The sequence below is a fragment of the Tympanuchus pallidicinctus genome, unplaced genomic scaffold, assembly GCF_026119805.1.
Source record: "Tympanuchus pallidicinctus isolate F22 unplaced genomic scaffold, pur_lepc_1.0 scaffold159, whole genome shotgun sequence".
Taxonomy (NCBI): domain Eukaryota; kingdom Metazoa; phylum Chordata; class Aves; order Galliformes; family Phasianidae; genus Tympanuchus; species Tympanuchus pallidicinctus.
The window spans coordinates 16,255-39,519 of record NW_026294678.1 but is presented as its reverse complement, the minus strand read 5'-3'; the positions used below and the strand labels follow the sequence as shown (position 1 = coordinate 39,519).

The 23,265-nt window shown below is 60.0% G+C and overlaps 1 protein-coding gene and 4 long non-coding RNA genes across 8 annotated transcripts in view; 3 read left to right on the top strand and 2 right to left on the bottom strand.

Annotated features, from left to right (window-relative positions):
• Positions 1-19,541, bottom strand: part of LOC128077425 (proto-oncogene vav-like) — a 39,610-nt gene extending 20,069 nt beyond the window's left edge. Inside the window, 14 exon segments of the mRNA XM_052676567.1 lie at positions 244-330; positions 959-1,027; positions 2,260-2,355; positions 3,789-3,885; positions 6,170-6,276; positions 8,827-8,883; positions 8,885-8,896; positions 10,939-11,028; positions 11,135-11,243; positions 14,174-14,239; positions 15,278-15,336; positions 15,432-15,548; positions 19,094-19,359; positions 19,444-19,541. Of these exon segments, the coding sequence (XP_052532527.1) occupies positions 244-330; positions 959-1,027; positions 2,260-2,355; positions 3,789-3,885; positions 6,170-6,276; positions 8,827-8,883; positions 8,885-8,896; positions 10,939-11,028; positions 11,135-11,243; positions 14,174-14,239; positions 15,278-15,336; positions 15,432-15,548; positions 19,094-19,297 (1,170 nt within the window). The 5' untranslated portion in view covers positions 19,298-19,359; positions 19,444-19,541.
• On the bottom strand, positions 2,820-3,657 carry LOC128077427 (uncharacterized). 2 transcript variants are annotated; one of them, XR_008205005.1, is made up of 4 exons: positions 3,643-3,657; positions 3,435-3,554; positions 2,931-3,070; positions 2,820-2,864 (listed from the first exon to the last, which is right to left on the bottom strand). It is a non-coding gene; the product is annotated as an uncharacterized LOC128077427 (long non-coding RNA). The 2 variants fall into 2 exon arrangements; XR_008205004.1 differs by having other exon boundaries at positions 2,931-3,039; positions 3,486-3,554.
• On the top strand, positions 7,795-8,194 carry LOC128077431 (uncharacterized). Its single transcript, XR_008205010.1, has 3 exons — positions 7,795-7,851; positions 7,893-7,966; positions 8,163-8,194. It is a non-coding gene; the product is annotated as an uncharacterized LOC128077431 (long non-coding RNA).
• Positions 19,259-20,275, top strand: LOC128077426 (uncharacterized). 3 transcript variants are annotated; one of them, XR_008205003.1, is made up of 4 exons: positions 19,259-19,376; positions 19,460-19,531; positions 19,735-19,788; positions 20,076-20,275. It is a non-coding gene; the product is annotated as an uncharacterized LOC128077426 (long non-coding RNA). The 3 variants fall into 3 exon arrangements; XR_008205002.1 differs by lacking the exon at positions 19,259-19,376 and having other exon boundaries at positions 19,414-19,531; XR_008205001.1 differs by lacking the exons at positions 19,259-19,376; positions 19,460-19,531 and having other exon boundaries at positions 19,637-19,788.
• Positions 20,276-20,474: 199 nt separating this feature from the next.
• Positions 20,475-20,954, top strand: LOC128077429 (uncharacterized). Its single transcript, XR_008205008.1, has 3 exons — positions 20,475-20,587; positions 20,670-20,792; positions 20,834-20,954. It is a non-coding gene; the product is annotated as an uncharacterized LOC128077429 (long non-coding RNA).
• Positions 20,955-23,265: the final 2,311 nt, after the last annotated feature.

The window sequence follows — 23,265 nt, the reverse complement described above, 5'->3', positions numbered from 1 at the left end:
ATGGGGTGAATTGGGGGGGGGGGGGGGGGGGTGACATAATAGGGGTCCCCAGGATTTGGGGGGGGGGGGGAGGGGGACACGCTGTGGGCACCCAGAGTGATGAGGGAGGTCTGGGAGGTGTCAGGAGGTGTCATAATGAGAGGGGGGCTTTTTTTATTTAGGGGGGGGGAGTTGATTAATTGGTGTGGAGGGTTGTTTTATGGGAGGGGGGGGGGTTGTTTTAATGGGGGTCGGGGGTCTCACCATGTTGTGGAGGCAGAGCTGGATGCTGGTGAGCTGCTTTAGGGTCTCGTTGTCCCTTTTGACCTCGTTGACGCACTGCGCCAGGTCCTGGGGAGGAACGGGGGGGGGGGGGAGGACAGCAGTCATGCAGCCCCCACCCCCATGGATCCCAAAGATTTTCTCAGCAGACCCCCAAAGACCCTCCAACCCCCTGCCCTGTGACACTCTCACAGCCCCCATAACCTTTAGGGTGCCCCAAGACCCCCCCACAGCCCCCATTCGACCCCCATTCACCCCTTCCCTCCCCCCAGACCCCCTCCAAGACCCCCCCCCCCCCCCCCGTATCTTCATAGGAGCTCCCCAAGACCCCTCCAAAGCCCCTCCGGACCCCTCAGCATCCCATCAGGATGCATTCAAGACCCCCCCCCCCCCCCCCCCAAGACCCCATGAGACCCCCCTCCCAGACGAGTTGCCCTCAGGATCCCTCAAGACCCCCCAGAACTCTCCCAGATCCCTCAGGACCCCTCAAGACCCCCCCCCCCAGAATTCCCCCAGATCCCCTCAGAACCCTCCTGAGCCCTCCCCCCCCCCCCCTCCGACCCCCCACGATGTCCCAGATGCCTCAGGACCCCACAACGACCCCCCCCCCTTTGTCCCCAAAGACCCCCTCTTGGCTTCCAGGACCCCCTTCTTTGCTTTTGCCCAGGACCCCCCCCCTCTCCCCACGACCCCACACCCTCATGGCATCCAGCGCCGCCCGCAGCCTCTCCCTCTCCGATGGATCTGGGGTCAGCTTCACCAGCTCCTGTGGGGAGGGGGGTGGGGACCACAGGTTGGAGGGGGGGGCTCTTCTGTCCCCAGGGGACCCAGGTGACCCCAAGAGATCCAGGTGTCCCCCACCCCAAAAGGACCCATGTGTCCCCAGAGGGGCCCAGGTGTCCCCTTCCATCTCCAAAGGACCCAGGTGTCCTCTCCACCCCTGAAAGGACTCAGGTGACCACAAAGGACCCAGATGTCCCCAAGGACCTCGGTGTCCCCCACCCCAAAAGGACCCAGGTGACCCCAAGAGATCCAGGTGTCCCCCACCCCAAAGGACCCACGTGTTCCTTTCTGTCCCCAGGGAACCCAGATGTCTCCTACACCCCTGAAAGGACCCAGGTGTCCCCCACCCCAAAAGGACCCAGGTGTCCCCTTCTGTCCCTATGGAACCCCCATGTCCCCTACACTCCTGAAAGGACCCAGGTGTCCCCAGAGGGGCCCAGGTGTCCCCTTCCATCTCCAAAGGACCCAGGTGTCCTCTCCACCCCTGAAAGGACCCAGGTGACCCTAAAGGACCCAGGTGTTCCCAAAAGACTTGGGTGTCCCCCACCCCAAAAGGACCCAGGTGACCCCAAGAGATCCAGGTGTCCCCCACCCCAAAGGACCCACGTGTTCCTTTCTGTCCCCAGGGAACCCAGATGTCCCCTACACCCCTGAAAGGACCCAGGTGTCACCCACCCCAAAAGCACCCAGGTGTCCCCAGAGGGGCCCAGGTGTCCCCTTCCATCTCCAAAGGACCCAGGTGTCCTCTCCACCCCTGAAAGGACCCAGGTGACCACAAAGGACCCAGATGTCCCCAAGGACCTGGGTGTCCCCCACCCCAAAAGGACCCAGGTGTCCCCTTCTGTCCCTATGGAACCCAGATGTCCCCTACACTCCTAAGCGGACCAGGTGCCCCCCACCCCAAAGAACCCAGGTGCCCCCAAAAGACCTGGGTGTCCCCCACCCCAAAAGGACCCAGGTGACCCCTGAAGGGATCCAGGCATCTCCCACCCCAAAGGACCCACGTGTTCCTTTCTGTCCCCAGGGAACCCAGATGTCTCCTACACCCCTGAAAGGACCCAGGTGTCCCCCACCCCAAAGAACCCAGGTGCCCCCAAAAGACCTGGGTGTCCCCCACCCCAAAAAGACCCAGGTGTCCCCAGTGAGGCCCAGGTGTCCCTGGGATAACCCAGGTGTCCCCCGACGGACCCCTCCCCTTTATTTCCCCCCCCCGACCTGCAGCAGGAGGTGGTACTTCAGCACCCGCTGCATCGGCACCATCAGGAGATCCCGCAGGGAGAAGCGGCCATTGTTGGCTCTCTGGGAACATTCCTGGGGGGGTCACGGGGTCACGGGGGGTCACGGGGTCAGGAAGGGGTCGTGGGGTCAAGGAGGGGTCAGAAGGGTCAGGGGGATGCAGGGGGTTGTGGGGGTCATGGGGTGTCGGGGGGATGTGGGGCGATTTGGGGGGTCATGGGGGTCATAGTGTCATGGGGGTCAAGGGGGGTCATGAGGGGTCACAGGAGGTCACGGGGTCAGGAAGGGGTCATGGGGTCATGGGGGGGTCAGAAGGGTCAGGGGGATGTGGGGAGATGTGGGGTGCAGGGGTTGTGGGGTGATTTTGGGGGGTCATGGGGGTCACGGGGGGTCATGAGGGGTCACAGGGGGTCACGAGGTCAGGAAGGGGTCGTGGGGTCAAGGGGGGGGTTAGAAGGGTCAGGGGGATGCGGGGGGTTGTGGGGGTCATGTGTGCTCCCAGTGCTCCCAGTATCACCTCCCATTGCTCCCAGTATCACCTCCCATTACTCCCAGTGCTCCCAGTGCTCCCAGTGCTCCCAGTGCTCCCAGTAGCCCTTCCCAGTGCTTCCAGTATCACCTTCCAGTGCTCCCAGTGCTCCCAGTAACACTTCCCATTGCTCCCATTGCTCCCAGTGCTCCCAGTTCACCTTGCTGCACAGCTCCCAGTGCTCCCAGTGCTCCCAGTGCTGCCAGTGCTCCCAGTGCTCCCAGTATCACCTCCCATTGCTCCCAGTATCACCTCCCATTACTCCCAGTGCTCCCAGTGCTGCCAGTGCTCCCAGTGTTCCCAGTATCACCTCCCAGTGCTCCCAGTGCTCCCATTGATCCCAGTGCTCCCAGTGCTTCCAATATCACCTCCCAGTGCTCCCAGTAACACCTCCCAGTGCTCCCAGTAACATCTCCAAGTGCTCCCAGTATCACCTCCCAGTGCTCCCAGTATCACCTCCCACTACTCCCAGTGCTTCCATTGCTCCCAGTAACACCTCCCATTACTCCCAGTGCTCCCAGTGCTCCCATTACTCCCAGTATCACCTCCCAGTGCTCCCAGTGCTCCCAGTATCACCTCCCAGTGCTCCCATTGCTCCCAGTGCTCCCATTGCTCCCAGTATCACCTCCCAGTGCTCCCAGTGCTCCCAGTATCACCTCCCAGTGCTCCCAGTAACACCTCCCATTACTCCCAGTGCTCCCAGTGCTCCCAGTGCTCCCAATATCACCTCCCATTGCTCCCATTGCTCCCAGTATCACCTCCCATTGCTCCCAGTATCACCTCCCATTGCTCCCAGTGCTCCCAGTATCACCTCCCATTGCTCCCAGTATCACCTCCCAGTGCTCCCAGTGCTCCCATTGCTCCCAGTATCACCTCCCATTGCTCCCAGTATCACCTCCCAGTGCTCCCATTGCTCCCAGTATCACCTCCCATTGCTCCCAGTATCACCTCCCAGTGCTCCCATTGCTCCCAGTATCACCTGCAGCTTCATGCGGATGTCGGTTCCGGCCGACAGCTGATCCAACCTCCGCGCTGCCGCCTCCACCTGACTGCAGTAGCGGCCGTACAGCAGGAACCTGCGGGGCCAAAAGTGCCCAAATCGGCCCAAAATGACCCAAAATGGCACCGAACCCCACAGGTGGAATCAAAAACGGGTGGATTTGGACCCAAAACCGAACCCCAAATGGGCCGAAAAGGACCCAAAATCAGCCCGTGAAATCAGATCCCAAACGGGCAGAAATGGACCCAAAAAAGACCCCGAATCAGACCAAAAATGGGTAAAAACGATCAGAAATTGACCCCAAATCAAACCAAAAATGGACAGAAACGCGCTCAAAATTGAAACGAAATCAGGCCTGAAACCAGACCCAAAATGGGCAGAAATTAACTCGAAACTGACCCAAAATCGGACCTGAAATCTGGTCCTAAATGGGGAGAAATTGACCCCAAATGGACCCAAAATCGGGCCTGAAACCAGACCCAAAATGGGCAGAAATGACCCCAAAATCAGACCCCAAATCCGACTGAATCAGTGCTCAAAACTGAAACGAAATCAGGCCTGAAACCAGACCCAAAATGGGCAGAAATGGACCCAAAATAGGTGAGGTCAGAGCCCAGAGGACCCCCCCCAAATGAATCCCCCCCCCCCCCACACCACCACTGCACCCACCTGCCCCCTACCCAGGGACCCCCGACCCCCCAGGACGCCCCCCAGTGCTCCCCAGGACCCCCCCTCTGTGCCCCCCCAGTACCCCCTGCTACCCTTCAAGACCCCCCCCCCCCAGTGTCCTCCACTGCCCTCCAAGACCCCCCCAGAACCCCCCCAACCCCCTCTGAACCCCCCCTATTGCCCCCCGGACCCCCCTCTCGATCCAGTGCCCCCCAGGACCCCCTCCCCTCTGTGGCCCCCCAGTGCCCCCTGCTACCCTTCAAGGCCCCCCCCCCCCCCCCAATATCCTCCAGTGCCCTCCAAGACCCCCTCTCAGCCCCCCCCCCAACCCCCTCAGAACCCCTCCTATTGCCCCCCAACTCCTCCCCTCGATCCAGTGCCCCCCAGGACCCCCCCAGTTACCCCCAGGACCCCCCCCAAGTGCCCCCTGCCACCCCTCAAGACCCCTCCTCAGTATCCACCAGTGCCCTCTACCATCTCCCAGTGGCCCCCTGGATCCCCCCCTTCCCAGTGCCCACCAGAGCCCCCCAGGACCCCCCCAGTGCCCCCCCAGCGGCTCTCAGTGCTCCCCAGCACCCCCTCTCAGGACCCCCACCCCTCATTCCCCCACAGTTTCCCCTCCAGTGCCCCCCAGGACCCCTCAGGACCCCCCCCAGTGTCCTCCAGTGCCCTCCAAGACCCCCCCAGAACCCCCCAACCCCCTCTGAACCCCCCCTACTGCCCCCTGAATCCCCCCTCAGCCCAGTGCCTCCCAGGACCCCCCCAGTGCCCCCTGCTACCCTTCAAGACCCCCCCACCCCAGTGTCCTCCAGTGCCCTCCAAGACCCCCTCTCAGCCCCCCCCCGAACCCCCTCAGAACCCCCTATTGCCCCCCAACCCCCCCCTCGATCCAGTGCCCCCCAGGACCCCCCCCCCTCAGTGCCCCCCCCAGTGCCCCCTGCTACCCCTCAAGACCCCCCCCCAGTATCCACCAGTGCCCTCTACCATCCCCCACTGCCCCCTGGATCCCCCCCTTCCCAGTGCCCACCGGAGCCCCCCAGGACCCCCCCAGTGCCCCCCCAGCGGCTCTCAGTGCTCCCCAGCACCCCCTCTCAGGACCCCCACCCCTCATTCCCCCACAGTTTCCCCCCCAGTGCCCCCCAGGACCCCGTCACGACCCCCTCCAGTGCCCTCGGTACCCCTCAAGAACCCCCCCCAGTGTCCTCCAGTGCCCTCCAAGACCCCCTCTCAAAACCCCTCCCAGCCCCTCAGAACCCCCCCTACTGCCCCCCGAATCCCCCCTCAGCCCAGCGCCCCCCAGAACACCCCCCACTGCCCCCCCAGTATCCACCAGTTCCCTCTACCATCTCCCAGTGCCCCCCTGGATGCCCCCCCCCCAGTGTCCACCGGAGCCCCCCAGGACCCCCCAGTGCCCCCCAGCGGCTCTCAGTGCTCCCCAGCACCCCCTCTCTGCCCTCCCCCTCATTCCCCCACTGCACCCCAGGACCCCCCCCCCCAAGTGCCCTCTCAGTGCCCCCTCAGGACCCCCCCCCAGTGTCCTCCACTGCCCTCCAAGACCCCCTCTCACAACCCCCCCCCCCCCAAGAACCCTCCCCCCACCATTGACCCCAGAAACCCCCCCCCTCAGCCCAGTGCCCCCCAGACCCCCCCCCCAGTGCCCCTCATGACCCCCCCCCCCCCCCATCCCTCACCTCTCCTTGTAGGCCAGGAAGAGGGGGGGCAGCCCTCGCCCCCCCCCGGACCCCCCCAAAGCCCCCCGCAGTTCTCCCAGGAAGAGGCGGTGCAGCTGCAGCAGCTCCTGGGGGGGGGGGGGGGGGGGGTGAGGGTGGGGGGTGGGATGTGGGGGGGGGGGGTCGGAGCCAAAATGGGCCCCCCCACCCCCAAAGAATCCATTTGAGTTCCCCCCCCCCACTTTAGGATTCCAATGCTGTGGTTACAGGGAAGGGAGGATCGTACTGGGAGCACTGGGAGGAGAAACTGGGGGGTAACTGGGGCCAGGGAGGGATACTGGGAGCACTGGGAGGGGTAACTGGGGGGTAACTGGGGCCAGGGAGGGATACTGGGAGCACTGGGAGGGGTAACTGGGAGCACTGGGAGCAATGGAAGGGATACTGGGAGCACTGGGAGGGGTAACTGGGAGGAGTGGGACCAGGGAGGGATACTGGGAGCAGTGGGAAGGGTAACTGGGGGGTAACTGGGGCCAGGGGGGGATACTGGGAGCACTGGGAGGGGTAACTGGGTTGACTGGGCCCAGGGAGGGATACTGGGAGCACTGGGAAGGGTAACTGGGAGCACTGGGAGGGGTTACTGGTGGGTTACTGGGGCCAGGGGGGGATACTGGGAGCACTGGGAGGGGTAACTGGGAGCACTGGGAGCAATGGAAGGGATACTGGGAGCACTGGGAGGGGTAACTGGGGGGTAACTGGGGCCAGGGGGGGATACTGGGAGCACTGGGAGGGGTAACTGGTGGGCAACTGGGATGACACTGGGACAGGTAACTGGGAGCACTGGGACCAGGGAGGGATACTGGGAGCAGTGGGAAGGGTAACTGGGAGCACTGGGAGGGATTCTGGGAGCACTGGGGGGGGTAACTGGGAGCACTGGGAACATTGGGAGGGGTAACTGGGAGCAATGGAAGGGATACTGGGAGCACTGGGAGGGGTAACTGGGTTGACTGGGACCAGGGAGGGATACTGGGAGCACTGGGAGGGGTAACTGGGTTGACTGGGACCAGGGAGGGATACTGGGGAGCACTGGGAGGGGTAACTGGGAGCACTGGGAGCAATGGAAGGGATACTGGGAGCACTGGGAGGGGTAACTGGGAGGTAACTGGGATGACACTGGGACAGGTAACTGGGAGCACTGGGACCAGGGAGGGATACTGGGAGCAGTGGGAAGGGTAACTGGGAGCACTGGGAGGGATACTGGGAGCACTGGGAGGGATAACTGGGGGGTTACTGGGGCCAGGGGGGGATACTGGGAGCACTGGGAGGGGTAACTGGGAGCACTGGGAGCAATGGAAGGGATACTGGGAGCACTGGGAGGGGTAACTGGGGGGTAACTGGGATGACACTGGGACAGGTAACTGGGAGCACTGGGACCAGGGAGGGATACTGGGAGCAGTGGGAAGGGTAACTGGGAGCACTGGGAGGGATTCTGGGAGCACTGGGGGGGGTAACTGGGAGCACTGGGAACATTGGGAGGGGTAACTGGGAGCAATGGAAGGGATACTGGGAGCACTGGGAGGGGTAACTGGGGGGTAACTGGGGCCAGGGGGGGGATACTGGGAGCACTGGGAGGGTTAACTGGGTTGACTGGGGCCAGGGAGGGATACTGGGAGCAGTGGGAAGGGTAACTGGGAGCACTGGGAGGGGTAACTGGTGGGTTACTGGGGCCAGGGGGGGATACTGGGAGCGCTGGGAGGGGTAACTGGGAGCACTGGGAGCAATGGAAGGGATACTGGGAGCACTGGGAGGGGTAACTGGGGGGTAACTGGGGCCAGGGGGGGGATACTGGGAGCGCTGGGAGGGGTAACTGGGAGGTTATGGGGCCAGGGGGGGATACTGGGAGCACTGGGAATACTGGGAGGGGTAACTGGGACCAGGGAGGGGTACTGGGAGCGGTGGAAGGGGTAACTGGGAGCACTGGGATGACACTGGGAGAGGTTACTGGGAGCACTGGGAGCAGTGGAAGGGATACTGGGAGCACTGGGAGGGGTAACTGGGGGGTAACTGGGGCCAGGGGGGGGATACTGGGAGCGCTGGGAGGGGTAACTGGGGGGTAACTGGGAACACTGGGAGGGGTAACTGGGACCAGGGAGGGATACTGGGAGCGGTGGGAGGGGTAACTGGGAGCACTGGGAGGGATATTGGGAGCACTGGGAGGGGTAACTGGGGGGTAACTGGGGCCAGGGGGGGATACTGGGAGCACTGGGGGGGGGTAACTGGGAGCACTGGGAACATTGGGAGGGGTAACTGGGAGCACTGGGAGGGATAACGGGGGGTAACTGGGGCCAGGGGGGGGATACTGGGAGCAGTGGGAAGGGTAACTGGGGGGTAACTGGGGCCAGGAAGCGATACTGGGAGCACTGGGAGGGGTAACTGGGAGCACTGAGATGACACTGGGAGGGTTAACTGGGTTGACTGGGGCCAGGGAGGGATACTGGGAGCACTGGGAAGGGTAACTGGGAGCACTGGGGGGGTAACTGGGAGCACTGGGAACATTGGGAGGGGTAACTGGGAGCAGTGGAAGGGATACTGGGAGCAGTGGGAAGGGTAACTGGGAGCACTGGGAGCAGTGGGAAGGGTAACTGGGAGCACTGGGAGCGGTTACTGGTGTAACTGGGCACCTCGATGTTGATGAAGACGCTCTCCAGGTCCTGCGGCTGCAGGAAGTGCCTGAGCGGGGCGCAGGAAGTGCTGTGGGCACTGGGATTACTGGGAGCACTGGGAGCACTGGGAGCACTGGGAGCACTGGGAGCACTGGGGATGCGCCCCACAGCCCCTGCGCCCCGCTCACGTCCCCGTGCCCCCATACCCACCCTGGACCCCACATCCCCTCCCATATCCCCTTCATGACCCCATATCCTCCATGACCCCACATCCCCCCATGACCCCATATACCCCAATGACCCCACATCCCCTCACGACCCCATAACCCTCCACGACCCCATAACCCCCCAATGACCCCAAATCCCCCCATGACCCCATAACCCCCAATGACCCCACAACCCCCCATGACCCCATATCCCCCCGTCACCCCACATCCCCCCATCACCCCATATCCTCCATGACCCCATATTCTCCATCACCCCACAACCCCCAATGACCTCGCATCCCCCCATGACCCCATATCCCCCTCATGACCCCATATACTCCATGACTCCATATCCCCCAATGACCCATATACCCCAATGACCCCACACCCCCTCACGACCCCATAACCCTCCATGACCCCATAACCCCCCAATGACCTCAAATCCCCCCAGACCCCAGATCCCCCCATGACCCCATAAACCCCCCATGACCCCACATCCCCCCATGACCCCACATCCCCCAATGACCCCACATCCCCCCCATGACCCCATAACCCTCCATGACCCCATATCCCCCAACGACCCATATCCCCCCATGACCCCACAACCTTCCCCATGACTCCACATCCCCCCATGACTCCACATCCCTCCATGACCCCACTCCCCCCCAATGACCCCATATCCCCCCATGACCCCATATCCCTCCATCACCCCATATCTCCCAATGACCCCACATCCCCCCATGACCCCACACCCCCTCATGACCCCACATCCCCCCATGACCCCACATCCCCCCCATGACCCCATAACCCCCCATGACCCCACATACCCCCATGACCCCATATCCCCCAGTGACCCCACACCCCCTCACGACCCCAAATTCCCCCATGACCCCACAACCTTCCCCATGACTCCACACCCCCTCATGACCTCAGATCCCCCAATGACCCCACATCCCCCCCATGACCCCAAATTCCCCCATGACCCAAATATCCCCCCATGACCCCACAACCCCCCATGACTCCACATCCCCCAATGACCCCAGATCCCCCCATGACCCCACATCCCCCAATGACCCCACACCCCCTCATGACCCCACAACCCCCCATGACCCCACAACCCCCCATGACCCCACATCCCCCCATGACCCCACACCTCCTCACGACCCCATAACCCTCCATGACCCCATAACCCCCCTGTGACCCCATAACCCCCCATGACCCCACATCCCCCCATCACCCCATATCCCCCATGACCCCATATCCTCCCCATGACCCCATAACCCTCCATGACCCCATAACCCCCCAATGACCCCATATCCCCCCATGACCCCAGATCCCCCCATGACCCCATATCCTCCATGACTCCATATCCCCCAATGACCCATATCTCCTCCATGACCCCATAACCCCCCATGACCCCATATCCCCCAATGACCCCATATCCCCCCGTGACCCCACAACCTTCCCCATGACTCCACACCCCCTCACGACCCCACATCCCCCCATGACCCCACATCCCCCCCATGACCCCATAACCCTCCATGACCCCATGTCCCTCAATGACCCACATACCCCCATGACTCCACATCCCCCCACGATCCCACATCCCCCCATGACCCCACATCTCCCCATGACCCCAGATCCCCCCATGACCCCACAACCCCCCATGACCCCACATCCCCCCCATGACCCCACATCCCCTCATCACCCCATATCCCCCAATGACCCCACATACCCCCCATGACCCCACATCCCCCCCATGACCCCATATCCCCCCATGACTCCACATCCCCCCATGACTCCACATCCCCCATGACCCCACATCCCCCCATGACCCCACATCCCCCCCATGACCCCATAACCCTCCATGACCCCACAACCCCCCATGACCCCACATCCCCCCCCACGTCCCCCTATCCCACACCGTGCAGATGGACTCGAGGGTCTCGGTGTATTTCTCCTCCGTCTGCCTCAGCTCCTGGAGGCAGCAGTGCCTGCGGTCCACCTCCACCCTCTGCGGGGGGACAACCGTGTCCTCAAAGGGGGGGTCGGGATTTGGGGAGGGGGGACGACGGCGACCCCACAAACGGGGGCCCCACAGCCGGGGTCTGGGGGCTCACAGCGGACGGGGGGACGTCCGCCCTCATCAGGTCCTCGTAGACGTCGTCCCCGTCGTCCCCTTCGGCCTCGACGCAGTCGTACAGCTCGTCGTCGTCCTCCACCGTGTCGCTGTTGGGGGACAGGATGGCACCCCTTCGATCCCCCCCCAAACTGGGACCAAATACCCCACAGACCCTATAGAATAACGCTAACATGGCCCCCAAAATGTCCCACAAACCCTATAGAATAATGCTGGAATGGCCCCCAAAATGTCCCACAGACCCTATAGAATAACGCCAACATGGCCCCCAAAATGTCCCACAAACCCTATAGAATAACGCCAACATGGCCCCCAAAATATCCCACAAACCCTATAGAATAATGCTGGAATGGCCCCCAAAATGTCCCACAAACCCTATAGAATAATGCAGGAATGGCCCCCAAAATGTCCCCCAAATCCTACAAACTGAACCCCAAATTACTCCAACATGTCCTCCAAACCCCACAAACCGACCCCACAAACTGCCCCCAAACATCCCCCAAACCCTACAAACTGAACCCCAAATCACTCCCAACATGTCCTACAGACCCCACAAACCAACCAGCCCCAAAATGTCCCCCAAACCACCCCAAACGTCCCCCAAACCCTACAAAATAGACCCCAAATCCCTCCCTACATGTCCTACAGACCCCACAAACCAGCTGCCACAAAATGACCCCCAAACCACCCCAAACATCCCCCAAATCCTACAAAATGGACCCCAAATCACCCCCAACATGTCCTCCAAACCCCACAAACCAGCTGCCCCAAAATAACCCCCAAAATACCCCAAACATCCCCCAAACCCTACAGAATAACACTGGAATGGCCCCCAAAATGTTCCCCAAACCCTACAAACTGAACCCCAAATTACTCCCAACATGTCCTACAGACCCCATAAACCGACCCCAAAAGAACCCCCAAATCAACCCCAAAATAACCGCACAAACCACCCCAAATGTCCCCCAAACCCTACAAACTGAACCCCAGATCCCTCCCAACATGTCCTCCAAACCCCATAAACCGACCCCACAAACTGCCCCCAAACATCCCCCAAACCCTACAAACTGAACCCCAAATCACTCCCAACATGTCCTCCAGACCCCACAAACCAACACCACAAACCAACCCTACAAACTGCCCCCAAACATCCCATAAACCCTACAAAATAGACCCCAAATCCCTCCCAACATGTCCTCCAGACCCCACAAACCAGCTGCCCCAAAATAACCCCCAAAATACCCCAAACATCCCCCAAACCCTACAAAATAGACCCCAAATCCCTCCCAACATGTCCCACAAACCCCACAAACCAACCAGCCCCAAAATAACCCCAAAATACCCCCAATATCCCCCAAACCCTACAAACTGGACCCCAAATCACTCCCAACATGTCCCACAAACCCTACAAACCAGCTGCCCCAAAATGACCCCCAAACCACCCCAAATGTCCCCCAAACCCTACAAACTGAACCCCAGATCCCTCCCAACATGTCCTCCAAACCCCATAAACCGACCCCACAAACTGCCCCCAAACATCCCCCAAACCCTACTAACTGAACCCCAAATCACTCCCAACATGTCCTCCAGACCCCACAAACCAACACCACAAACCAACCCTACAAACTGCCCCCCAAACATCCCATAAACCCTACAAAATAGACCCCAAATCACTCCCAACATGTCCTCCAGACCCCACAAACCAACACCACAAACCAACCCTACAAACTGCCCCCAAACATCCCATAAACCCTACAAAATAGACCCCAAATCACTCCCAACATGTCCTCCAGACCCCACAAACCAACCAGCCCCAAAATAACCCCCAAAATACCCCCAATATCCCCCAAACCCTACAAAAGAGACCCCAAATCACTCCCAACATGTCCCACAAACCCCACAAACCAGCTGCCCCAAAATAACCCCCAAACCACCCCAAACATCCCCCAAACCCTACAAACTGAACCCCAAATCCCTCCCAACATGTCCCACAAACCCCACAAACCAACCAGCCCCAAAATAACCCCCAAAATACCCCCAATATCCCCCAAACCCTACAAACTGAACCCCAAATTACTCCCAACATGTCCTCCAAACCCCATAAACCGACTCCACAAACTGCCCCCAAACATCCCCCAAACCCTACAAAATAGACCCCAAATCCCTCCCAACATGTCCCACAAACCCCACAAACCAACCAGCCCCAAAATAACCCCAAAATACCCCCAATATCCCCCAAACCCTACAAACTGGACCCCAAATCACTCCCAATATGTCCCACAAACCCTACAAACCAGCTGCCCCAAAATGACCCCCAAACCACCCCAAATGTCCCCCAAACCCTACAAACTGAACCCCAAACCACTCCCAACATGTCCCACAAACCCCACAAACCAACCAGCCCCAAAATAACCCCCAAAATATCCCCAATATCCCCCAAACCCTACAAACTGAACCCCAAATCCCTCCCAACATGTCCTCCAGACCCCACAAACCAGCTGCCCCAAAATAAACCCCAAAATACCCCCAATATCCCCCAAACCCTACAACATAGACCCCAAATCACTCCCAACATGTCCCACAAACCCCACAAACCAGCTGCCCCAAAATAACCCCCAAACCACCCCAAACATCCCCCAAACCCTACAGAATAACACTGGAATGGCCCCCAAAATGGCCCCCAAATCCTACAAACTGAACCCCAAATTACTCCCAACATGTCCTACAGACCCCATAAACCAACCAGCCCCAAAATGTCCCCCAAACCACCCCAAACGTCCCCCAAACCCTACAAAGTGACCCCAAATCACTCCCCACATGTCCTCCAGACCCCACAAACCAGCTGCCCCAAAATAACCCCCAAACCACCCCAAACATCCCCCAAACCCTACAAAATGGACCCCAAATAACTCCCAACATGTCCCACAAACCCCACAAACCAACCAGCCCCAAAATAACCCCCAAAATACCCCAAACATCCCCCAAACCCTGCAAAGTGACCCCAAATCCCCCCGCTCACTCAATGAGGTCCGAGAGCCCGCTGTAGATTTCGTCGTCCCCATCGCAGTCCTCGGTGGGGAAGGGTCTGTTTGGGGGGGGGGGGGCGCAGTTTTATGGGGTCAGGGACCCGGGTCCCATAGGGCTGGGGGGGTCTTGATCCCATAGGAACAGGACAGCCGGATCCCATGGGTTTGTGGGGTCTGGGTCCCATTGGGGTTGGGAACTTGAGTCCCATAGGGTCAGAGACAAGGGTCTGTGGGGTTGGGGGGGGTCACAGACCCTATGGGGTTGGGGACGTGGGACCCATGGGGGGGTGGGATTTGGGACCCATGGGTTGGGGACGTGGGTTTACAGGGTTGGGGACATGGGACCCATGGGGTTGGGGACGTGGGTTTATAGGGTTGGGGACATGGGACCCATGGGGGGGGTGGGATTTGGGACCCATGGGGTTGGGGACATGGGTTTATAGGATTGGGGACATGGGTCCTATGGGGTTGAGGATCTGAGTCCCATAGGGTTGGGAACCTGGAACCTATGGGGTTGGGGAAATGGAACCCATGGGTACGGGGATGTGGGTGCTATGGGGTTGGGGACATGGAACCCATGGATATGGGGACGTGGGTCCTATGGGTATGGGGACATGGGACCCATGGATATGGGGATGTGGGTCCTATGGGTATGGGGACATGCGACCCATGGTTATGGGGACATGGGACCCATGGATATGGGGAATTGGGTGCTATGGGGTTGGGGACATGGGACCCATGGATATGGGGATGTGGGTCCTATGGGTATGGGGACATGCGACCCATGGATATGGGGACATGGGACCCATGGATATGGGGAATTGGGTGCTATGGGGTTGGGGACATGGGACCCATGGATATGGGGACGTGGGTCCTATGGGACTGGGGACATGGGACCCATGGATATGGGGACGTGGGTGCTATGGGGTTGGGGACATGGGACCCATGGATATGGGGACGTGGGTGCTATGGGGCTGGGGACATGGGACCCATGGATATGGGGACGTGGGTCCTATGGGGTTGGGGACATGGGACCCATGGATTTGGGGACATGGGACCCATGGATATGGGGACATCAACGGGACCCCCGCCCTCACGTGAAGCCTTTGCTCTGTGCGATGGGCGTCCAGGACAGCGTGGACAAGGTGTCGATCACCTGAGGGCAGAAATGGGGTCACCGGGGGGGGGGGGGGGGGGGAGGTGACCGTCCCCAGGTTGTCCCCAATCCTGTCCCCAACGCCGCTGTCCCACCTTCCCAAAATCCTGAACGTCAAAGAGGTCGAAGGCCCCGAAGAGGCGATGCTTGGGGAGCCCGAATTTGTCGGCGCAGGCGGTCAGGAAGGTGCGGATGTTCCTCAGGCACAGGAACTGCGGTGGCAGACGTCACCGTCACCAATGGCGTCCCCATTTGTCACCGTCACCAATGGCTCCCCATTTGTCACCGTCACCAATGGCGTCCCCGTTTGTCACCGTCACCAACGGCGTCCCCGTTTGTCACCGTCACCAATGGCGTCCCCGTTTGTCACCGTCACCAATGGCGTCCCCGTTTGTCACCGTCACCAACGGCGCCCCGTTTGTCACCGTCACCGATGGCGTCCCCGTTTGTCACCGTCACCAATGGCGTCCCCATTTGTCACCGTCACCGACGGCGCCCCGTTTGTCACCGTCATCAATGGCGTCCCCGTTTGTCACCGTCACCGACGGCGCCCCGTTTGTCACCGTCACCGATGGCGCCCCGTTTGTCACCGTCACCAATGGCGTCCCCGTTTGTCACCGTCACCAATGGCGTCCCGTTTGTCACCGTCACCGATGGCGTCCCCGTTTGTCACCGTCACCAATGGCGTCCCGTTTGTCACCGTCACCGACGGCACCCCCGTTTGTCACCGTCACCAATGGCGTCCCCGTTTGTCACCGTCACCAATGCCGCCCCGTTTGTCACCGTCACCAATGGCGTCCCCGTTTGTCACCGTCACCGACGGCGCCCCCGTTTGTCACCGTCACCAATGGCGTCCCCGTTTGTCACCGTCACCAATGCCGCCCCGTTTGTCACCGTCACCAATGGCGTCCCCGTTTGTCACCGTCACCGATGGCGTCCCGTTTGTCACCGTCACCAATGGCGTCCCCGTTTGTCACCGTCACCGATGGCGCCCCGTTTGTCACCGTCATCAATGGCGCCCCGTTTGTCACCGTCACCAATGGCGCCCCGTTTGTCACCGTCACTGATGGCGTCCCCGTTTGTCACCGTCACCGATGGCGCCCCGTTTGTCACCGTCACCGATGGTGTCCCCGTTGGTCACCGTCACCAATGGCGCCCCGTTTGTCACCGTCACCAATGGTGTCCCCGTTTGTCACCGTCACCGATGGCGTCCCCGTTTGTCACCGTCATCAATGGCGTCCCCGTTTGTCACCGTCACCGATGGCGTCCCCATTTGTCACCGTCACCGACGGCGTCCCCGTTTGTCACCGTCACCAATGGCGTCCCCGTTTGTCACCGTCACCGATGGCGCCCCGTTTGTCACCGTCACCGACGGCGTCCCCGTTTGTCACCGTCACCAATGGCGCCCTGTTTGTCACCGTCACCGATGGCGTCCCCATTTGTCACCGTCACCGACGGCGTCCCCGTTTGTCACCGTCACCGATGGCGTCCCCGTTTGTCACCGTCACCGATGTCGCCCCGTTTGTCACCGTCACCAATGGCGCCCCGTTTGTCACCGTCACCAATGGCGTCCCCGTTTGTCACCGTCACCGACGGCGCCCCATTTGTCACCGTCACCGATGGCGTCCCCGTTTGTCACCGTCACCAACAGCGCCCCGTTTGTCACCGTCACCAATGGCACCCCGTTTGTCACCGTCACCAATGGCGCCCCGTTTGTCACCGTCACTGATGGCGTCCCCGTTTGTCACCGTCACCAATGGCGTCCCCGTTTGTCACCGTCACCAATGGCGTCCCCGTTTGTCACCGTCACTGATGGCGTCCCGTTTGTCACCGTCACCAATGGCGTCCCCGTTTGTCACCGTCACCGATGGCGCCCCGTTTGTCACCGTCACCGATGGCGTCCCCGTTTGTCACCGTCACCAATGGCGTCCCGTTTGTCACCGTCACCAATGGCGTCCCCGTTTGTCACCGTCACCGATGTCGCCCCGTTTGTCACCGTCACCAATGCCGCCCCGTTTGTCACTGTCACCAATGGCGCCCCATTTGTCACCGTCACCGACGGCATCCCCGTTTGTCACCGTCACCGATGGCGCCCCGTTTGTCACCGTCACCGACGGCGCCCCGTTTGTCACCGTCACCAATGTCGCCCCATTTGTCACCGTCACCGACGGCGCCCCGTTTGTCACCGTCACCGATGGCACCCCGTTTGTCACCGTCACCGACGGCGTCCCCGTTTGTCACCGTCATCAATGGCGCCCCGTTTGTCACCGTCACCCACGGCGTCCCCGTTTGTCACCGTCATCAATGGCGCCCCGTTTGTCATCGTCACCGACGGCGTCCCCGTTTGTCACCGTCACCGATGGCGCCCCGTTTGTCACCGTCACCGACAGCGCCCCGTTTGTCACCGTCACCAGTGGCGCCCCGTTTGTCACCATCACCGATGGCGCCCCGTTTGTCACCGCCACTCTCGGCTCCCACCACCGCTGCCCCCCTCCGTCACCGTCATCATCGTCAAATGCCGTCATTGTCATCACCGTCGTTGCTTGTAGCTGCTGTCACTGTCACCCCAACTGTCATTGTCACCCTAACAGTCATTGTCACCCCAAAAGTTGTCACCCCAACAGTCATTGTCACCCCAGTGGTCATTGTCACCCCAACCATTGTCACCCCAGTGGTCAGTGTCACCCCAGTGGTCAGTGTCACCCCAACAGTTGTCACCCCAACAGTCATTGTCACCCCAGTGGTCATTGTCACCCCAGTGATCATTGTCACCCCAACCATTGTCACCCGAACAACTCACTGTCACCCCAGTGGTCATTGTCACCCCAACAGTTGTCATCCCAACAGTTGTCACCCCAACAGTCATTGTCACCCCGTGGTCATTGTCGCCCCAACAGTCATTGTCACCCCAGTTGTCATTGTCACCCCAAAAGTTGTCACCCCAACTTTAATTGTCACCCCAGTGGTCATTGTCAACCCAACCGTTGTCAACCCAATAGTCACTGTCACCCCAACTGCCATTGTCACCCCAACAGTCATTGTCACCCCAACCGTTGTCACCCTAACAGTCATTGTCACCCCAACAGTTGTCACTCCAAAAGTTGTCACCCCAGCAGTCATTGTCACCCCCACGGTCATTGTCACCCCAACCGTTGTCACCCCAACAGTCAATGTCAACCCAATACTCATTGTCACCCCTACAGTTGTCACCCCAGTGATTGTTGTCACCCCAACATTCAATGTCAACCCCAATGGTCATTGTCACCCCAACAGTCGTCACCCCAACAAGTCATTGTCACCCCAACGGTCATGGTGACCCCACAGTGTCACCCCAGCAGTCACTGTCCCCCCGCTGACTATTGTCACCCCAACGGTCGCCGTCACCCCAGTGGCACCATCACTGTCACCATCGGCGTCGATCCTGTCGTCACTTCACCACCTCTGTCACCGTCACCCCACCGCCATCACCGCCACCTCCATTCCCTCCAGCCCCACCATCAGTGCCCTCCAAGACCCCCTGGTTGGCACTGTCACCCCAATCCCCCCTCCCTGGGGACCTCCCTCCCCTCTTACCCCTCCCTGGGGCAACAACATCCCCAAATACCCCCCCCAGCCCCCCATTTACCCCTCACCCGGGGCAATTACCATCTCATTTACATCCTCCTCCCTCCCCCCAGCTTCCCTGGGTGCAGCTCTACCCTTATTCCACCCCCCCACCCCCCTTTTCCCCGTTAATTATTCACCCTCTGTCGCACACCTGTGACATTTGGGGACGGGGACAAATGTCCCTGGGGGGCACGGCGTTGGGCAGGAGGGCGTTGAGGAGGTGACAGAGAAGAACCCCATCCCTCAACGCCTGTGCCAGGTCCCAAACTTGTCCCGTGGGGCTGCTGGCACGGTGACCGGCCGGGAGAACCCTTGCTGTCACCAACCAATGGGCGCATTGCCTCCACGCCTCCATGGGGGGGACAACAGGGGGTCGTTTTTGGGGAAGAGGAAGGTGGGAGTGGGGTCGTGGTGGGGGTCACGGGTGGAAAGAGGTGGTGGGGATGGGATCCTGGTGGGTCGCTTCTGGAAGGATGAGGTGAATACGGGGTCCTGGTGGGGTCACAGGTGGAAAGAGGTGATGGAGATGGGATCCTGTGGGTCGCTTCTGGAAGGATGAGGTGGATACGGGGTCGTGGTGGGGTCACAGGTGGAAAGAAGTGATGGAGATGGGATCCTGTGGGTCACTGCCAGAAGGATGATGGATACGGGGTTGTGTGGTCACAGATGGAAAGAAGTGATGGAGATTAGGGATCCTGGTGGGTCCCTCTGGGGAGGAGCAGCGGTTGTGGGGTTCTGGTGGGGTCGCTTCTGGAAGGAGACGATAGATATGGGGTTGCTGTGGGGTCACAGGTGGAAAGAGGTGACGGAGATGGGATCCTGTGGGTCACTTTTGGGAAGGATGAGGTGGATACAGGGTCGTGGTGGGGTCACAGGTGGAAAGAAGTGATGGAGATGGGATCCGGTGGGTCACTGCCAGAAGAAAAGATGGATATGGGGTTGTTGTGGGTCACTTCTGGAAGGAGGTGATGGATATGGGGTGCTGGTGGGTCCCTCTGGGGAGGAGCAGCGGTTGTGGGGTCCTGGTGGGGTCGCTTCTGGAAGGAGACGATGGATATGGGGTCGTTGTGGGGTCACAGATGGAAAGAGGTGATGGGGATGGGATCCTGTGGGTCAATTTTGGGAAGGATGAGGTGGATACGGGGTCCTGGTGGGGTCACAGGTGGACAGAGATGATGGAGGTGGGATCCTGGTGGGTCCCTCTGGGGAGGAGCAGCGGTTGTGGGGTCCTGGTGGGGTCGCTTCTGGAAGGAGACGATGGATATGGGGCTGTGGTGGGGTCACAGGTGGAAAGAGGTGATGGAGGTGGGATCCTGTGGGTCACTTCTGGAAGGAGGCGATGGACATGGTCCTGAGGTCACTTTCTGGAATGTTCTGGTGGGTATGGGATGGAGTTTGGATCACTTCCAGAAGGCGATGAAAGGGTGTGGGATCGTGGTGGGATCACAGGTGGAAGGAGCTGATGGAGGTGGGATCGTGGTGGGATCCCAAACTGATGGAGCCGATGGGTGAAGGATCGTGGTGGGATCACTTCTGGATGGAGCCAATGGATGTAGGATCGAGGTGGGATCACTCTGGATGGATCCAATGGATGTGGTATCGAGGTGGGATCACTCTGGATGGATCTGATGGATGTAGGATCGAGGTGGGATCACTCTGGATGGATCTGATGGATGTGGTATTGAGATGGGATCAATCTGGATGGATCCGATGGATGTAGGATAGAGGTGGGATCACTCCGGATGGATCCGATGGATGTAGGATCGAGGTGGGATCACTCTGGACGGATCCAATGGATGTAGGATCGAGGTGGGATCACTCTGGACGGATCCAATGGATGTAGAATCGTGGTGGGATCACTCTGGATGGATCCAATGGATGTAGGATCGAGGTGGGATCACTCTGGATGGATCTGATGGATGTAGGATCACGGTGGGATCACTCTGGATGGATCCGATGGACGTAGGATCGAGGTGGGATCACTCTGGATGGATCCGATGGACGTAGGATCGAGGTGGGATCACTGGACGGATCCAATGGATGTAGGATTGTGGTGGGATCACTCTGGATGGATCTGATGGATGTAGGATCACGGTGGGATCACTCTGGATGGATCCAGTGGATGTAGGATCACGGTGGGATCACTCTGGACGGATCTGACGGATGTAGGATCGAGGTGGGATCACTCTGGACAGATCCAATGGATGTAGGATCATGGTGAGATCCCTTCTGACCCTCCCTCCCCACAGGACAATGGCGCTGAGTCCCCGCGGCCGTGGGAAGGACCAACCACCACCTTCCTCTTCCCACCACCGCCACCGGATCCGGGCAGGGACCCACCGCGATGCGTCCCTCCCCGCCCCACACCCACCTTTGGGGAGGACCCGGTGGTCTCGTGGATCCCCACCCCCCCCAGGGCCGTGGGGGGGATTCTGTGGGCACAGGGCCCGGGGTGGGCCTGGGGTCTGAGGGGTCCGGAAGCGATGTGAACAGTGCTGCGCCTGCGCCCCACAGATTGCAGGGGACGATGGGAACAGGCGCCCGGATGTGGGGGATGCGGGTGGGGAGGAAGCGACATCACTGGGGCCTCTGTGGGGCCCCGCCGGCATCGCTGGGGGTGGGGAGAGAGGAGGGGTTATGGGGGGGCACAGAGCTATGGGGCGGCGATGGGTCCTGGGCCATGGGGAGTCAGGCATGGAAGAAAGGAGGATCCGTTCCGGTCCTTTGGGATCGAGGTGATCCATCCTGATTTTATGGGATTGGGGTGTCCAGATATAGGAACTCATTCTGGTCCTTTGGGATCGAGGTGTTGGATATGGGATCCACCCTGGTCCTTTGGGATCAAGGTGTTGGATATGGGATCCACCCTGGTCCTTTGGGATTGAGGTGTTGGATATGGGGACCCACCCCGATCCTTCAATATCAAGGTGATCCATCCCAGTCTTTTAGGATCGAGGTGTTGGATATGGGATCCAACCTGGTCCTTTGGGATCGAGGTGTTGGATATGGGGACACATCCTGCTCCTTTGGGATCGAGGTGTTGGATTTGGGGACACATCCTGCTCCTTTGGGATTGAGGTGTTGGATTTGGGGACACATCCTGCTCCTTTGGGATCGAGGTGTTGGATTTGGGGACACATCCTGCTCCTTTGGGATCGAGGTGTTGGATTTGGGGACACATCCTTCTCCTTTGGGATCGAGGTGTTGGATATGGGGACACATCCTGGTCCTTTGGGATCGAGGTGTTGGATATGGGGACACATCCTGCTCCTTTGGGATCGAGGTGTTGGATATGGGGACACATCCTGCTCCTTTGGGATCGAGGTGTTGGATATGGGGACGCATCCTGCTCCTTTGGGATCGAGGTGTTGGATATGGGGACACATCCTGCTCCTTTGGGATCAAGGTGTTGGATTTGGGATCCACCCTGGTCCTTTGGGATCGAGGTGTTGGATATGGGGACCCACCCCGATCCTTCAATATCAAGGTGATCCATCCCAGTCTTTTAGGATCGAAGTGTTGGATATGGGGACGCATCCTGCTCCTTTGGGATCGAGGTGTTGGATATGGGGACACATCCTGCTCCTTTGGGATCGAGGTGTTGGATATGGGGACCCTTCCTGCTCCTTTGGGATCGAGGTGTTGGATATGGGGACACATCCTGGTCCTTTGGGATCGAGGTGTTGGATATGGGGACACATCCTGCTCCTTTGGGATCGAGGTGTTGGATATGGGGACACATCCTGGTCCTTTGGGATCGAGGTGTTGGATATGGGGACACATCCTGCTCCTTTGGGATCGAGGTGTTGGATATGGGGACACATCCTGCTCCTTTGGGATCGAGGTGTTGGATATGGGGACACATCCTGCTCCTTTGGGATCGAGGTGTTGGATATGGGGACACATCCTGCTCCTTTGGGATCAAGGTGTTGGATATGGGGACACATCCTGCTCCTTTGGGATCGAGGTGTTGGATATGGGGACACATCCTGCTCCTTTGGGATCGAGGTGTTGGATATGGGGACACATCCTGCTCCTTTGGGATCGCAGATTTTGGGGACCGTGGGTGACCCACCCGGCCCTCTGGGGGACACAGCTTTTTGGGGACAGGGACCCAATCCCTGCACGGACCCAAATGTCCAGGAATGGTGACCCAGGACCCCAAGAGAACCCAAAGTCCCGGCACAGCGACCCGTCCTGGTGCCGTGGGGACCCCACACCATTGGGGTTGTCACATAGGGGGGGGGACCCTATGATACAGGGACAGCGAGTGACCCACGGAGCCCACGAGGGACGCAGATATTTGGGGACAGTGGCATCTGT